Source organism: Dufourea novaeangliae, unplaced genomic scaffold (assembly GCF_001272555.1).
Source record: "Dufourea novaeangliae isolate 0120121106 unplaced genomic scaffold, ASM127255v1 scaffold343, whole genome shotgun sequence".
Taxonomy (NCBI): Eukaryota; Metazoa; Arthropoda; class Insecta; order Hymenoptera; family Halictidae; genus Dufourea; species Dufourea novaeangliae.
In genome coordinates, this window is record NW_015374236.1 from 430688 (window position 1) to 449255 (window position 18568).

At 45.3% G+C, this 18568-nt stretch overlaps 1 protein-coding gene across 1 annotated transcript in view; it reads left to right on the plus strand.

The window, feature by feature from the left end:
- Positions 1–3018: 3018 nt before the first annotated feature.
- The window catches only part of LOC107192473, a 143347-nt gene continuing 127797 nt past the window's right edge, over positions 3019–18568 (plus strand). The window contains exon 1 of the mRNA XM_015581732.1: positions 3019–3209. Within this exon, the coding sequence (XP_015437218.1) occupies positions 3019–3209 (191 nt within the window). The remainder of the gene's footprint in view (positions 3210–18568) is intronic.

Genomic DNA, 18568 nt, shown 5'->3' on the forward strand with positions numbered 1-18568 from the left:
ATGATTCACAAATTTATTTTGTAATAACTTTGTTCTTATCGTCGTTTACAAAGCTACCACTTGTCACCAAAAGTTCTTGCAACAATGTCAAATAAAATTCTTCATGGTGGCGCTTTGTAATTGTTGCGTTGGTAATCGCAACGGTGAACATTCTTAATAAATACTCGACAGAGTGGAGAATTTCCTCGGACAGAAGCGAGACGTGATTGTTTGGTCGGCTTCTTTATAATTTGTAACGCCGTCCTACAATTTTTCGACCGTCAGCTCTCGGGTTTGCTCCTCGTTCCGCAGCACTTCCATCGGAGCTGATGCCCGCGTCGAAGAAACCGGACTCGTTTCGTTCGCATCAGGAATTCTTATTTTCCACAGTGTTCTCGTGGCACTGCCTAATGCGCAAAGAAGTTGCTCGTGCGGCCTTCTCGGAAACGATTACCGGACCCGAGTGCAACGAGGCTCGCAAGCCTGGTAAAACTACCGAAAGGGACTGGTTAGTGCGAAGAAAGAATCGATCGATTGTTGCGTTTCAAGATGGTAATCGACATCGATCTCCTCTCGCGGTGATTGATCCTTTCAGCCTGGAACACGAGGATTGCGTATTTTTTCTATGCAATATTACGAATGCACCGAAGCAAACTCGAGTTCGTTGCACTCATGGAGACATTACTGTATTAATCCTAATAGTAGGCATCTTGTAAATTGTCCGGATGCATTGTGATTATTCCTATTCAGTAAACGTATGTTCCACTACATAAGTTTATGTTATAAAAATCATGTGTCCTTACATGTGTTTAAATTATATTAAAAATGGTAAGCCGATATATCGACTGAAGGCATTTTTCAGAAAACCCACAAAGCCGTTATATCGGCTCTGAAGTAGGTACTAAAAGGGTTAAATGAAAACCAAAATACAGAGCGAAGGTTCTTGTTGAGATCGAAGGAGAATATACTAGCTAGAGCGAAGTAAAGCTTCGCGGCTTGCTCTTCCAGTTCGACGACTAAATTAAGCAGAAGTCTCCAACACATTGGTCGCATAAAATTCTACTCGGGTCCCGGATAAACATCCCTAGCGGATTCACGCGTGAACACGTGTGCCTCCTTTTCTCTTCTCTTCTCTTCTCTTCTCGTCTCGTCTCGTCTCGTCTCGTCTCGTCTCGTCTCGTCTCTTCGCTCCTACTCGAGACCTCTTCCATTTCTTCGCGTCGCCGGTTCATTCGGAGCGAACTTGTGTCGGTCAGTACCGTTTGAAACAGCCGGCGTGAAAGAACTCGTCGAACGCCGCGCGGATGACCCGCGAACCGTCCCACGGACTAATCGGAATTTGTCGCGGGATTGACGCGTGGCCCGCTCGAACGGACGATTCACCACGGATGTCCTCGACCGGAAAATTCACCGATCCATACGGATTCGTTGATCCGTGCGTTTGATCTGTTGCTGGGACTCCGTGTGTGGCGTCGGACGATTCGCGTATCGTTTGGCGCACGACTCTTCCTGCATACAGTGAAATCCAATGATTTTGATCGTATTACGGGATCTCGTATTACGTTCAGGTAATTATCATCCGAACCGCGAGTCCTTCTGTGCATCGAGAAACAAAATGCAAATTTGGGTAACAGTTTTTAAAGTGAACGAAAGTGTTAAATAATGGTTTACAACTTTTCAACCGCTACAGTTATCGTCACCGATCTGACACAATTGTTGTACCAAAGTTGCTCGTAATATTGACGAAACATTCGAAACGTTTGAAACGCGGCATCACGAGTTGCAGCTTGAGTAATTTAAAGGAATTCTCTACCGGACATTGATGAAAAAGAGCTGAGCTTCCACGGAACTAGAAGAAAGGTGGATTCATTTGGAAAAAGGTTGTGACCTGTAAGAGTCACGTACGCGCTGTGGAATCAGCACGCCGGGCGTCGTTTGAATATTAAGAATCGTCGAACAATTATCGGAGGAGGCGTCGGTCAACTCCTTACGGGAGGGGAGGGAATAAAAAGCGTTGTACCACGAACGACGACGTTTCCTACGTACATACATACGTGCTTGAAATACTGAAATGCTGGACGATAGTCGGCCATGCAACCGGTTTGCCAGTAACATTGTTCCGCGTCCACTTGTGCAAATAACGTTCGACTTGTCTCTCTCTCCCTCTCCTTCGTGCCTCTCCGAATTTCGATCGTGACTGAAATCGCGTGTAAATCGCTCGTACGCGTTGTTTGGCAATCGATTTCAGTTTCGAGCCGAGCCTCGGTGAACGTTCTCGGATAACCCTGGCGTCGATTCCGTTTACGTTTGGGGAAGACGCGAAACGTAGAAGAAACTTATCGAAAATTGAATTTTACAAGGAATAAATGTCGAAATATTATCGAAATGTTGGAAAGTGCTTTTTACCGAATCCTCGATTCGCAACACCGTCCACTGAAATCTGAAATACCGCGACGATAACGCTCGAGGTGTCCGAGCCGTTTCAGGCAGGAATACGAAAAGAACCGTTTCGTGAAATTCCTGAGAACGAGCCGTTTGGAAATACGGTCGCGAGAATCGCGTCCAAGGTATCCCGGATAACGAGGCGTTCGCGAGGCAATTTGCTGGAAATGCGTTTGAACCGCTGTAAAAGATAAGGACAAGTGTCTGATTGCCGATATGTTCAATGGAGATACCAAGTGGTTAACGATTAAAAGGGGAAACCTACATTAAGACACATAATAGAGATATGTACATAAACTTACGAGAAGTTTACTTCGTAATACATACAAAGTATTGGTTTAGACAGAAACTGTCGGGAATTTTTCGAAATTTTCGAAAACCTCGAACGAAGGTAGTTGCGCGATAGCATTCGAATCCACGAATCGATACCCGTTAAAGTTGGAAGGATTGGCCCTGGTGTGTTTGAAGGATCTTTAGGGTAGTGGCGCCCAAGCCTGTTGGCGTCCAACACGTTCGACCGTGTTCCTGGAAAAAAAGGTGCTAGTTTTTCTACGTCGGAAGAGGGTTGAACGGGTGGTCCAAATCCCCAAAAGCAGGATGTCCAACTGTTGCGGTTTCATCCGCGGATGCGCCGCGGCGGACACTTATCAGCCGCTGAACTCGCAAATCGCCCGTGGCAGTTCGGTCAAGCTCTCAAAGGACGTCAGAGAAGCTCTCAGGAGTCCAAGGAATCACCGGAGAAAGCCGAGCGTTCGTTACGACGCCGTCAGGCCGGCCGGATCCACAAGGTTAGCGCGACGTACAATTCCTCGCCGTTAACGATCGCGACGGGAGTTGTTTGAACTCGGCCCGGTTCCAACGGAACCGTCTGACGGTGAACCGGGGGACCACTTGTTTCCACCGCGAAATTAATCCTATAATTGCGCATTTACACTTGGCTAGAATTCGCTGGAGCTGATTTAATGGCGCGTGAAGTAGTCTCTTGGATGCTCTGGATATGTACTATGATAAGAGAATTCTTAGGAGTTTTAGAAAAATAGAAGACCAATTGGGCCAAGTAATGCAGAAGCTTACCGACCCTCAAAATTAGAAAAAATTAGTTAAACGCGGTACGGATCCCGTAATTTTGTAATCTTTATTTTGCAAAAAATTACCTACCTATAGAATCAGCTCTTACGTTCTGCAATTATTAATTAAGTCATTAAAAAACATTGTAAAATAACAAGAGGAAATAAAATATACTCGATAGAAGTAAAACTACTTTTTCTTTAAGTTAAAATCTTCAAACTAAATTTACATAGGCTTCGTTTCAGATCATTGAGGGTTGGTAGCTTTCTACACAACGTTGCTCCAATTATAGACGATCTATCGATCTTGGTATTTCTGAATGTGAAGCTTAAAACGCGCGGTCATCGGTAGGTCAATTGAAAGAAATTCTGACAACCCATCGTGATAATGTGACAATTTATTAGCGATATACGAGTCTCTCAGAAAGTCAAACTGACGAAATTCCTCTTTTTACAAACTTCTCAGTTTCATGTACTTTGTATCTTGTAACATTCAATCTACACTGTCTAACGTTCGTAGCGAAACTCGAAGCAGCACTGTCTATCATATCATCGATCTTCTCTACTTTCCGTTTCACGGTGACGATCCGTTTGGCTATCACGTGGCCCATGATTCAACAATATTCGTGTCTCTGACGTTTTCGTCCTCGTTTTCTCTGTTGCAGGTGAGTCACCGTCATTACACCAACGTAATATTCGAGAATTCTACAGATAATATAATCAGGGAACCAACGTAGGAAACTGTTGAATTTCCCAAATCGACAATACTTTTGGCGATCATTCATCGAGCGGTACGGGTACAACCACGAGGAGGAGGAGGAGGGCGCGCGAAAGGGTTGCAAGGGAGAGCACTAGGGGGTTGCAGTCACATGATCAAGCTCTGTCTGTGGAGGGGATGGTCTCGTGATTTTTCTACGATCGCGCGGAAGTTTCCGTTAGTTCCGCAGGAACTCTCGCGCGGTTCGGATGTTCCGGGATTTCTCTCGATCTGTGGGCGGTGTTCCTTCCGGCGTGCGTGACCGGTCGCAATTTCGCGTCTCTGCCACTCGCTCCCCGCTATCGTTCCTTTTCCGTTTACCAGCTACCCTCGCGTTTTATCGTCCTTAAAAGGCCGCCACTCCTAACTCTTTACTTCTTGCCTGTTTCACGATTTCCAGGATATAATTTCGTTCCCGCGACTGCCTCGCATAACGCGTGATTCGTGCGTAAGTAAAATCTTTTCGGAAACTGCGTTTCCGGTGGTCGCCTTTGTCGATCGAGGGAAGACGCGTGAAATCGCTTTTCGAATACTTTGTGGCTTTTAATGCTGAATCACGATGCCCGGCAGAATATTGGATAACGCACGTTGAAACGAAAGAAGTTCTTCACTCTGGCTACCGCAGGGTTTACAGTTTGATAAATAAGGTGATACATACTCGCGTGATTCGTTGAATAATGGTCAATTTATGTTGTACTACATTTCGACGATATTTTTAGAACTGTTTCTGTTTTCTTTAATCTAAGTCGACCGACATAAACGCGAGGTGATGTAGGTTTCGCTTTGCATACGCTCGGGAACTGCACGCGATGCAGGCGTACTACACAAACTTTTGCGTATCGGTTGAACGATATCGGTTTCCAACCATGTGACATATTTCAGCAATTCCAGTTTTTCAAAATCCGTCGTGGAAACAGTATTTTGCCTAACCGACGCTCGACCGATCCATCGGGGAACAATGAGTTACTAAACGACGTGTATCGAATGGTAAAAGTTTGTATCACTGTTTTTGCGGTTCTGGATACGAACCGATACTTCATGTTTTATTGGTTACCGATACATAGTAAACAGGACAAATTTATCCGATCCGCGATAGGAGATTTTACTCGACCCACGCTGTATCGTTTTCACCGATTATGAAACGTCTTCATTCTCATTCGCGCCCCGAAAAATCTCGAATTTCCAGACTAGTTGAAAGCTCCATTAAATTCCCCGGAGTTCGTCGGATCGGCTCCGAATAGGAAACGAGCCTTTCGCGCCAAAAATCGAGCTCTCGGCGCGGCGGCGATACCGTTCTCACTTTTCGAGGATTTTCCTCTTTCTTTTCCATGTTCCCCGAGGCGCCGCACAGGCTTCATCGCGCAAATAACGCGCCGAGGCAGCAACGGCTCTCGGTCCGCCGGAATAAATGAAATTGCTGTCGCGCGTACTCTCCGCCACCGGGCCTCGAAAGCACTCTGATTAATGCCGGAGCATTGTGGAACTATCTCTGGTCCCAGCCCCGGCTGGGTGTTCGGGTTCGGTCCACGACCCTGTCTACAAAGCGATTTCGATTATGGTTACTCCGATTGTCTCGGGACGCAGGCGCCTCGGCCACGTCCTGGCGGACACGTCCCTGTGGAATTCGCTCGGCGATTCGCTGGAAACTCGTGTCGCTCGAGGTTATTACTAAGGACTGGATCGAGGGTTATCTACTGCGAGGTGGATTCAAGCAGGATCGAATGGTTTCACGTTTCTCCGTGAATATTTCGAGAAATCGACGAAAACGTTCGTGAATCTATGGGTTTTCGACACGAATCTAATAAATAAAGGCGACGAAGAATCTCCAATTTTAATTACCAAATTCAGTTGGCATTTTGCAAGTACGATTTTTCATTTTGTCGCCGATTGGATTAAAAGATTACCCGTGATTGATACTTTTCCCGGATGCATGTAACTATATCTTGTTTTAAAACGATATGTTGTCGCTCTAAACGGCACCTCCGCAAAAATAGCAGGCAACGTAATATTTTTACCGCGATTGAATCAGTCCGTAGTCACGTCGTCGAGAGTTTAATTCTGATTGAAAAATTTAGTGCGGTATCTGAACCGTTTGAACACACAGGTATGCCTCATACATAGTGCGATCGATTGCTTTTACAATTAAACATATTGTAGAGAAGCGTATACATTTCGAATTTTCTTCAGTTTTTTCATCTATGTACATACATTTGAAAGGAAATTATGTTTTCATATCCACTCATTAGAATACTGTTAATTTATTGCACATCTGCCAATAAATTGTCACTTCTCTTCAGTTTAACATATAATTTGTAGAATACTTTTGTTACTCGACTTCGAATTAACCCTGCTATTCTCCACGGATCTACAATATGTATGCCGTAAAATGAATTTAAGCTTCTGTTTCAATAGGTATTACGTTTCAAGTATTTATCTTTACTGTTCAATGTATCCAAATTTTCAGTCTACTTTTTGTGTATTTTGTATTTCTTAAGAACCAATTACTTTCACATTTAAAATAATTTTCTCCGGAGGGATATAAATTTTGAGAGGCAAGTGAATAGAACAGTAGGTAGGATTAAAGAGGAATGAACGAATTCGCGCTCGACAAAGTGTCGTAGATTTCGATATTCAATGGATTCGCGATGGATCGTCAACCGACGAAATAACTGCGCGATGATTGCGGTGTGTCACGTTTGTTTATGCGAGGCGAGCCTATAAATATTCAGCGTACTCTCACGACGACCGTTTCGATTCTTTTTTTCCTCCTCGTTTTTCCCCATTCGTTCGCTCATCCGCTCAGAATCCCGTTAGGGAAATTCTCGAAGATCTTTCCAACCCGCTAACGAGTCCGCGCTATTTCCAGCTGCGATTTGCGCACTCCGAAGCGTTGGTGTCGAGTGAAAGTCCGTGCGTGCGTGCGTGCGTGCGTGCGTGCTTGCTTGCGTGTTCCGCAAGGTGTGCGGTACCGATTGCCACGCAATCCGATTCTTGTCTGCGTGCGACTTCGAATCGAATCCCGGGGCGGGATCGAACAGTCGATCTACTTCCATCCCGAACGCTGGATACTACACCGAGGTGAGACTATTTCCTGCGTATTGTACAAGGTGGAGCACGTATAAGCAGGGAACCGCTTCTGTACTGCGTAACTAATGATTTCAGTGAGAAATGTTGCGGATAAAACTTATATGTATATGGTTTCGAGAGAGGCATAATTTCACGTGATTAGACTTTCTGTGGAAGGATCACGTCAAATTGTGCCCCCCCCTGGAAACCGTATAACTTTTGCCTGATATATTTTTCACTAAAATCATTAGTTACACAGTAAGTATCGAAGTAGTTCCAGTTACGTACTCCACTCTGTAGATACACCTTCGTTCTCGTAGGCACGAGTAGGCTTTTTTTATTTGGTCGGACAGAACGAGATAATGCGCGAGACACGCTCGGGAGAAAAATTGTTCCGTTCTGTCTGCGAGATTCACGTCCTGCTGCTTGAAATATATCTCTCAAGATCGTTGTTTCCGGGAGAAAATAATTCCGAGCAAAAACATTGATTCTCGCTTTTGACCTCGAAGTTAGTCTGATAGGTTCCGTTGCATTATTATTTTCAAAACGAGCATCCAAAGCTCTAAATGCTGGTCCAATTGCAGCAAAGAACAAACAGAGTAACAAAAAGTTTGCTCGTCCGAAGCGAGGCGAGCATCGTAAAAGTAAGGAAGAAAAGACGCCGGCAAAGGAAGCTGCTGAACGATGTCCTGCGCGAGAAGCGCGCTGTGAATATTCAACGAGGACGAAATTCTAGCCAATTAGACGCCCCATTGTCATTCTTATTTCGCGTGTCGCGCCATTGTTTCGTTCGCTTGAATCTCTCGACTATCTGGGGAGGTTAGAGGAATACCTCCTCGTTGTACGCCGGTGAACTTCTCTGTCGTTTGTGCAATCGCGATTAATCACGGAATCGTGTATCCTCGCGTCTCCGCGTTCCAGGGGCTTTCCACAATCCGCTTTGACTCGTTCGAACCCCTTCGATCCGACTGGCTGTTCCTCGGTCAAACGTGGTATCGACCAAGCAGCATCGTGAATTTTCGGTTTCTGATAAATCGCATCGAAAACTTTAGCTGCTCCAATTATCCGTTGTTGTAACACAGGCCGTCTAAAAATCTACATAAAAGTGGTCAACGATGCAAAGATACAAATTCGTGCACCCTTTACTTGCGCACTGTGTACTATCTATATTTCACCGAATCGACACGCGAACTGTGTCAAAAGAAGACGGTGGTGAAGGAAGATTGCTCCCAGGACAGGACCAGATTCCAAAGAGGGAATTAATAGGTCCCAGCGTGTCTTCCGAGATTTCTACAGTGTGGTTTTTTAAAACATTCTTCGCCCCCGAAGCGAGTTGCGAGCAGTTCGCATGAAATTGGGGTTAAAAATAGGAGAAAAAAAAGCGTATCGTACGCGGTAGCGTAGAAACGAAGATAAAGCCGGTAGGATGAATGCGCCACACCGCGTATTCCTTTCATGAAAGGAAGCTCAGGGTCGTGAGGTTATTTCTAAAGCGAACCAAGAAAACTGGAACGATTCTTCTTTACCCTTTTCGAGGCTCGCGCTGCGGGTCCCTTGCCAGCCCAGGGAAAAACCGCGCGTACACTGCCACCCCCTTTTTCACGCAACGTCACGTCGGTCGTTAATTTCACCCGTTTCCTTCGTTTTTCACGAGCCAAGCGTCGATCGATCATCCGAGATCATCACTTTGTCGACGGTTTCGCGTCTCCCGGAATACGGTAAAATCCTACCGCGAGAAAATACGCGGGGTAATAATAAGAGCGGGAGAGTAGTAGTAGTAGGGAGCACGGTAATTATTATGCGGAAAGTGTTTTACCGCGGGCCGTGGTCGACCCGAGTTAAATCGGATGCGATCATTATTCACGAGGTAATTTGATTAAAAAGTTCCGGGAATTTTTAACCGCTCGCTAATGAAACAACGGAGCAACGGTGCTTCTTCGCGGTCGAACGGACGACCCATTGCCCATTGGCGTTACTCAGTTTGCCGCATTGAATTCTGAGAATTATTTGGCAGACGATTCGTTTTCGTTCGATCAGTGGACAAACGAGAGAAGAGAATAGAGTAAACTGCAACGATGAATAAATACCTAAGAGATTTTCTAACTATTAAAGTCAAATTTGAATTGACAGTCAACACGGACGAAGAAGCGACACCTTGATCGCGATTGGAACCAGGAGTTAGTGGATTAACAGGGCGGAGAGCCTGCTCGTTGCCGAGAAATTTATCGGTATAGGGTTAACCGCGATTTCAGTTAGGGCAGCGTGGCCCTTCATGCCGTCTACGAACGTACCGTAAATTGTCATTTAGCTTCGAACTTTCTTAAAATATTGTTCTCCATTCGCAACGACAACCGAACGGGTTCGAATTCCTTCTCTGCCGGAAAGCTTTCGCAAGATGTGCTGACCTACTCCAAACCCTTCTCATAGCTATCGTTACGGAGTTCCATGATCCGTGGCAGTTCAGTTTCATGGGATTTCGATTTTCGATATTTGGCGATCTTCCCTAGTACGATTACTTACCTACACCCACGCTGTAAGCGTTTCTTTTAAAACCTGAAATCTCGGTTATCAAAGCCTGTTCGTCGCGTGGTCTTTTATTTTCATCGGATAGATTAAAACTAAATAATTAGACGCTGTTCAAACAACGTTATTTTTGTTACTAATTCGGCCTCTAGCGTGACAGCCACTGTGCAGATACGTAGGCTACGATTCAAGAGAGAAAGAAACGAAATGTCAAGATACGAGCGAAACGTTAATCCAAGATGGCAGGAAATTGCGAGCGTTTAATTGCATAAGCGGCGCTCGAATATCAAGCCTGGAACCGGCATACGGAGGCGCTTCGGGAACAAACAAATCCGATTATCCGTCAGACCGTTTCAAGTTGGAAAACATCAAAGGAACACCGGAAGAGAGATTGATATTTTGGAGCGCGACGAGCTTAACCGAGAGACAGGGATCTATCTATCCCGTTGCTGATCACCGGCTGTTTATGCTTGCCAACGCAACGGTTCTCAAGCCCGCATCCAATGTATGTACCTTGCGCGAGCCCCAGTTCTTGCCTAATTCAATCGCGACCTGGGAATTTCGAGGTCGCGTGACAGTTTGCACGGCTGCCATGACACGACCTATCTCCACCACTCACCAACTGAAACCATTGCGGTCATCTTTGAGACTGGACACTGGTGGACAGCCTTGAAGGTAATGTGAACATTTCTCTCGTGAGCTACTATCATCTCACAAAACCCCGTTAAAATCGAAATCGGAAAGTTGGGGTCCTTTCCTTGTTAGAATGGGATCAATTACAACCAATGATTGTAATACAATCAAACAGATTACAATTATCATTCGATGTATTCGCATGGAAAGGATAAACGAATTACAAAGACCATATTCTCACCTCAAGCGCTGTGCAGCTGTCCGATGGATGCGCGAGATTAATACTGTTTGTTCGTTTACATTACGGAATAAAACCCATGACCACAGGGAGAGAAACGTAATATGGTGCCGTGTAAATCAAAGATACGTGAAAACAACCTGGCGAAAGAACGAGGAAACAGCGGCGCGGGTAGTCGACGAAAATGAAGCGGAGCACGTTGGTGAAAAAACCTGGAACTGTTACGAATATCGGTGCCCAGCATTCTGTTCACGCTCGGGTCTCATAAAATGTACAGGTAGCGAAGGAAAAATGGAAATTGCAACCTTGTGGTCGCGTACCTTGAGACGTAAAAAATTAAACAGGAGATTGCGGGTACGAGTATACATGGTTCAAGCTACGCTACCGATCAAAAGCATGGGACCAGAGTTCATGATCGATGAAACAATAGGTAACTGATTATTTCGTTACGATACAATAAAAGTTACGGAATCAGTGTACATATGTATACAAATTATTTCCAATCAGTTTCGGCACATTACTTTCATCGAATCGTTGTAGAATAATATTGTTCTCTTGCTTTAATTATCCGATTTGGACCCATACCTTTGGCCGGTGGTACATCTATGATGCATCTGCGTCAAAGGTTTAATCCGTTGAAAACGCAATATTTTTGCATTTATGCTCTCGAACGAAGGTGTCTTGTTTCAAAGGAAAATCGAGAGCGCTAAGTGCAAACATTGTCAAGGTAAATGGAAAAAGATGAAGAAACAATCTTGTTGATGTACTTATGTACTTGAAAAGAAATACCAACCTACAGCGCTTGATTATGGTTATTCGCAGCAGCCACCGGATTAAAATGTGCAAGTAGTTTCGATAAAAGCGGCTCACATGGTAGGTGAGCCCGTATATTTCATGTTTTTTTCGATACCGCCTCGAGTTTTCGAGCCAAGGTCGAGTAGATAACTTCGCTTTAACGACCGTGTGTCGTTCGTCGTAATTATATCGAAAACATCCGGCTTCGGTATTTTGTCGTCCAATTCCACTGACCAGAAACGGTTCCAGGAGAGTAACTATCGAAACGGAGATATCGGAAAATATCGGTACGCGTTCGTAAATCGCTCAGTTTCACGTTATCGAGGATAAAAAATTGTTTCGTCGAAACGGACGATTAAGGAATTGTTCATCGAAGCGACAAACTATCGACTTGTCGAACAAACTAATCGCTTCGACGACGCGCGGAAGGAAATGTTGGGCAAAACAAGATCAAACGCGTGGGGGGGGGGGGGGGGGGATGCTTCGTTCTACTATTACTTGTTTATTTTGTTTATCGATTCTGGCCTCGGGTTTTCCCAACTTTCCCCGTTGGAAGGGTAACGATGGATGGAGGATTTTAACGAGACTAGGATAAATGGAAGGTAAATTAAGGATGCGGAGTATTTCGCTGCTCGCGTCCGCCCAGCTTCTTACAGATTAAGATACGAACGCTGATAAATTTCGTTGTAATCCATTCGTTGCTCCGTTACTTGCGTTTCCCGATAGGGTTCGAACTTTTGGTACGTGAGTCGTGAAATTCGTTGCATCACTCGAACTCATGAATTTGTGTACTTATGCTTGAACAGAATAGATGAAACGCTTTTAATCCTTAACACTGCAGAACCACTTGTATCTTGAAGACGAGTGAATTTTTTATATCACTATCACTACTCAGTGGAGAATTTTTGAAGTTCTAACGTTTCGGTACGTCCAATTGATAGATAACGTTCAGTTGGTTATTAAAAGTGTCACAGAGTAATCGTTGTCGGTTTATTCATGTTTGAGACGAGTCGTTTAAGGGTTAAAGAAAAAAAGAAAATACGACGAATAGAAGACGCTTCTGAAGTTTGCCGATGTATTTCCGTTATTCGCTGCATAAAATCCGGCCGCATTTCCCTGTTTCTTATCGAACAGAACGTCAGAGGATCATTATTTTGTGGTTCACGAGCAGTTGCCAGGGCTCTCGGGGACGTTGTTTCGCGTTTGGCAAAGAAATCGGAAATCCATGAGTCGTTCTTCCTTTCGTCGCGGTCTTCTTTCACAAACCTTTAAACCTCGTTACTATTCCCGTCTCGATTTACATTTCGCGGACAGTGAAAAGAAAACCCGGAAGAGGAGAACTCGCGCGCGACATTCTCGACGCTTTTTCGACTTTTACCGATTCGAACGGGAAAAAAGGATTTTTTTCCCTCGTTCTATTCTTCCTAGCTAAAGTTCTCTTTAACCTTATTCAACCTAGAATCAAATGTTTTCTCGTAGTAGCAACAGCAATCGAGTACACTTCGAATCTGTTGGTCGTTATACGTGGTTCAATAGTCCAAGAAAATGTTTGTGTCGTTAGACTGTGCAAAAGGTGGTGTGTCCAACCTTCCCCCCAAGATATCGAGGACGTCGTGCTGAATCGAGATATATCGACATACCTCGAACGAGGCGTGAACACGATCAGCTGGCGATCGTTATTGGTGTCGACGGATCGGCCGATCTTTCCGAAGCTTACTTAAATAGAAGCATGATTCGATCTCGTTTCCAATTCTCCGGAGGCCACTCAATTTCCTCCGTTGGTATCTGTCCCTGTATCCTCGAGATCGTCTACTCTTTGCCAAGAACCAACTCGCGTCACCGTTTATCCATATCGTGATCATTGAACGCTAATTCTGAACTTTCCGTTCGCGCGAAATTTCTCCAAAATTGCTGGAATATTTGTGGAGTCGATAAACCTCGGGGAACATTTTCGTGTTTATATTTACAATTCGAAGTGAAAAATGTGGACACCTCGATACTCTACTAAATGCTGGAGGAAACATTAGAATGCGTATTTCAGGATACGATGGTTCCAGTCGTCCCTCGGACGTGCAGAAGCTGGCGCAAAGATTTTTCCATACGACTTGGTGGAGCGTATAGTTAGCAACAAAAGGATCACCAAATCGTGACGCATTTTTTCCCGGTCTCGCGCATTAATCAACGCGCAGACGGGCGGAGCGCTGCGCTGGGACGCGCGGAATCTCATCTTCCTTCGGAGCTGCAGGAAATCGTAGTTTAAATTACACACTGGTTCTGCTCGCCTGACGCGCAAGTTCCGTCATTCCGCGGAACGGATGGAGAACAGATGGAACGACAAAACTTTCCCTGTAACCCGAGAAATATTACCGGAGACACGATAATCGGGAGCATCCACTCTTTCGAATCTCCGTAGTTTCGTCTGGAATTACTAGTCATGGGACACGATCGTTAACTTATTTGTTTATTCGACGCAGAATGTGTGTTCCGATCGTTGGTCGGTATTACTCGAGTCTGAATCGAAACGGGACGACATTTATTCGTCGTGGAAATGGAAGAGGCTGGTATCAAGGATCTGCTGCCAGTTCATTCGGTAATTTAAATAATAGACGAACGGATCGGTCGTATATTTATTTATTTACTTAGACGTAGAAGCTGTACAAAGAAAATCGTAGATCTATTCAAAAAGAAAAGGAATATCGGTTCTATGGTAACGGAAGAACTTGTAATAAATGAAATTATGTAATGTTCCACGTGCTTCTAATGCAATTAATCGAAAGTTATTTCCGAAGGATTGATGCTATCCCCGGAGTTATTAGATTATCGCCAGCTTGCAAGAACGTCGGCTCTATCGACGAAAATCAGGAGTAGACGTAACGCGTCAGCTCGAGGAGAGCCTCGAACCGACAGAACGTGGTTTCCGTTCAGTTTTGCAACGAGGAGTTGGACGGAGCTTCGGCTGTGTCTGAGTTTGATTAAATTCGCTTTATACGCTTGGACCTAGTTACGTACCACTGTCTCGTGTGCAACGAGAGAAAGGGTTATATCTACGAAGCGCAAGTTGAGTATCTTCTGTCACCAATAAACTCAATCTCTTCGCGATAGGACGGATTGTTACGCGGGTTAACGATTCGGTGCCGAAAAAGGGTATCTCGTAATTCCGAGTTAATTTTGCTAGCCGAGACTTCCTGTGAATTTTAATGTATGCGCCACGGTTCGTCGTGATATTCGTCGGAAAAATTTTCCTTCCGTAAATTTTATCGTTTCACGATTTCGCGAGCAGTTGTCGCGTTTATAGTCCCGTTCGGTGTTTATGGCTCGATCCGTCACGTCTCGCACGAGTTGCAATAAAAACGTAGCTTATAAAAGTCGGCGGAAAGCTCCCCACGGTTCCGTTCGTCGGTGGAGTTACCGATATATTATAGCATGCATCGGGCAACATTTTTGGTGAGCGTGATCGCGATCGGTGCTGTTCTGTGTCTCTGGGCGGTCGACGACGCGTTCGCCGATCCCAAGCCCGATCCTCGACACACCGTTTACATAATCACGCATCGACCGAAGAAGCATCACGACGAGATCATCCTGATTCGAAGGCGACCCAAGCGAAAGTCACGTGTCATTTACATCACGCCGTGAAAAGTTCTCGGGTGGCAGACAGTGGGTATTCAGCCGGTGTGTTTTGCGAAACCAAGCGATGTTTTCTGGCTTGGATCAGAGGTAACAGGCTCTAGAATACTCGATGGTTTCAGAGTCACCGAAGAAGGATGAGTCTGAATGTTCATTACTGGAAATCCGATGGACCGTGCGTCTAGAGTCGACCATTGTACCGAGGACACGGTTTACCACCTATTGTATCATGGACAATAATTTTCTAATAAAATGCATACTTTTGCTACCACCGTTGTACGAATGATCTGGCACATTGGATGTTTTAATGTCAAAATTTGACGAAGGATCGAAGTGTGATTCGACTAAGTGAATGGTAACGATGACTGTACATGCAGAGAGGGAAACGATATATCGGAGGCGTTGAAAAGTGCAGCTCGGTATGAATGTGCATACTGCGTGTACAGAGGCAACGTCTTACCTTGACCGAGCGCTTCCGGTGTTCCCCTTGCTCGCGGTGCTTTCGCGTAAACCTCTTTCAACGCAATGCATTCTGCGCTTCCCTCGATTCTACCGTCGCGCAAACGAGTTCACACTTTTCTTTCTCCCTCCCTCTCTTTCTCTCTATCCTTCTCTTGTCTTCTCTCGTAACGAGTCCACACTCGTTAAGCAAAAGGCCGATCCCTCGTGAACGAAAGGGAAATCGGTTTCGATCAATCGGGCTTTCAAATAAACACGAAAGAAATTCTGTCTAAATATATTTAGCGACGCCGGTCCGTCGTTATTTACGAGCCAATTAAACGGGCCACGATCGTTAGCGTTTCTCGATACCGTGTCGGATCCAGGAGGTGTCGTCGATGATATCGGCAAGTGTGCAACCGAGATTCACGAAACCAGATGCCCCGCGACAAATTTCCGGCCGGATATTTATTAATTTCCGGCAATGCCCGCGATACACGGTTGCCCGGTAATTAAGCTCCGCCGGTTCCCGTGAAACGAACCGCGTGGAAATCACGAAATCTGCGTGGTTTTTTACAAGCTTGAATCGCGGCGCTCGCGCAACAAAGAAATTGTCAACGAATGGGAATTAATTCGAGACTTCCTGGAGGTGACTTATCGACCGTGCTCCGCTTTCAGGACGCGTGGACCTATTAGCTGGAGGGAAAACGGAACGGTTGTTCAACCACCCTTTTGTCACGAAACTCGCCACGCGGAAGTCGTGTCGTCTTTGTGTCGGAACGCGCGGAACGTGCATTTCGTTGTCTAGCAAAGCGCTTCGTGTATTCGTGCGCCAATTAAACGCGCACGTTGCTGAAACGCAACGAAAAATCCGCTTTTTTTTCGGACAAAAGCCACGAATTTAGAGTGTGCAATGTCGTTTATACGGCGGAGCGCGCACGGTTGAAAAGTTTTTCTTTGCTGAAGCTTCTCAAAGTGTTTCGGGCGCTGGTATAATACGCGACGCGTGAATCGACAACACCGTCTCGGTTGAGATCGAAGGCTTGAAAGTCGTGGTCGTGAGTTTATACGGGGCCTGAAGTTTGCCAATTTTGCGGCAAAGTCGGAGAAAGCGCGTGTTTCGCGGGTTGAGGGGTAGAGTTCACGACGCGAGCATCCACTCTGGGATTCCACGAGAGTTTCGGGTTTTAGAGCGTTTCGAGACATCGTTTAGAGTGGTCGCTGGAAACATTAATCGACGTTCCCCCGGCGAGGCACGTCTCTCTGATCGGTTGAAAGCGGGCTCGCTTTTGGGGAATTTTGCAAACGCTCCACTGTGGATTTACGGACGGAAGCCTTTCTCGGGTATGCGGTACGTCGATGAACCTCTTTTCATTATATGAAATTAGATCCATATATCCTATGTTCCTTGCGTTATACATTTGAAACTTCGTGTTCGTACTTAGCTGGGCCTCGAAGAAACGGTGATTTTTGTGTAAGTCTTAGAATCAATCGTCTCGCCTCGATCCGTGTCAATTATCAGGCATTTGCAAGTCCTATCATCCGATTGGTTTCACCGAGGTATCGGACCGAAGATTCGTCTCTGACAAAAGAATTCCAATTTCGAAAGACAATGCCGGGGGACCTGAATGGCGTTTCACATGCAATTCGGATTCCTCTGGATTCCCTTTGGAAGTAGAACTACGTAGCTACCTACTGAAAGCAATGTTTCTCGGTTTCGTTTCGTTCTTCCAATTTTGTAGTGTACAACGATTTCTTCGACGTAGAAACAATGCGAAGAGATGCTTTCGCGTTAAAGGCGAATAAAACGCGCTTCGCTAAAGATCGTTCAGTTAATAACTCATCGTTGTACGCGAGAATGATTGCACTTTCTGTTCCTTACGAAATCGTTGGTCAAAGTTACGTAATCCACGGATTCCATTAAACGATAGATTACGGTCTATGAGTGCGCCAGCTAACGTGTCTCGTGGGGCATCTTTTAGGTAAGTAGGTTAACGAGTAGGTACTCGGTGGTAGTACTTAATGGTTCATTCGCGGGGATACAGCCACCCTTACAACGAAGATACGTAAGAAAAGTCTCGTTAATTTGTCAAGGTACCATAAACCTTTTAGTTGATGCATTATCGTAGGTCGTAAGAGCGTTTTCGTTGTAAAGTTCGATCCTGTAACGACAACAGTAAGTTTATCGGCCTTATAAAATTTCATGACATTAAGGGCTCGTTTAATTCTACCAAGTCGAAAATAGTTTTCTCCTTTCTAGACAACTTTTTGCTTAAATCCTCCGTACAGTTTTCTCTTGAATCAGTAATTTGAAGTTTTATTCAATCCTTCGTCACTTTTCCTATCTTTCTCGTTTACTTGCTTCGCGTTCCAAAAGCCAATTAGAATTTCATTTAACGAACGTGGCTCAATTTCAGTTTCTCTCGATCGTTTTTAACGCGCGGGTTTTTGCTCGACCGGAAACGGTTCATGCGACCAGGCGTCCCGTCCGAAAGCTGAAAATGCATGGTATGCACAGCGGGTATATTAAGCCGGAAACGAGACGCGAGTCTCGCGCGACGCGCTCCAAGAATTTCGCCGCCTTTCCGTCACATAACACATTTCACGGGGACAACGGTCCTTTAGGACCCCCAGCAGCTCCGAGAGAGTTTGCGACAAAATCGAACACTTCCGGCGGCGCTGTTTAAATTTTCAAATAAACGAGATTCCGTCGCTGGTGTCTGCTTTCAAGCGCCTTCGTGTCGCGAATATCAGCGCACTTTCCTCATCCCCTGTTTTTAAGCTCGATCTATGGATTTCCCGGAAATGAGGACTAGAGATTTTTCATTTGTTTCAAATTTCAAAGAGTTCAATTGTTCAAGTATCTCCGAGAGCCTCAAAGTCTCTTACGGTATAGCACAGAGACCAGGGTGATTGGGATCTGGTGGGCAAACACACGATCGTGGATGTAGGGCGAGGGTGGGTCGAAGATGGCCGGACAGGATTCAGGAAGAGTGGCCAAGAACG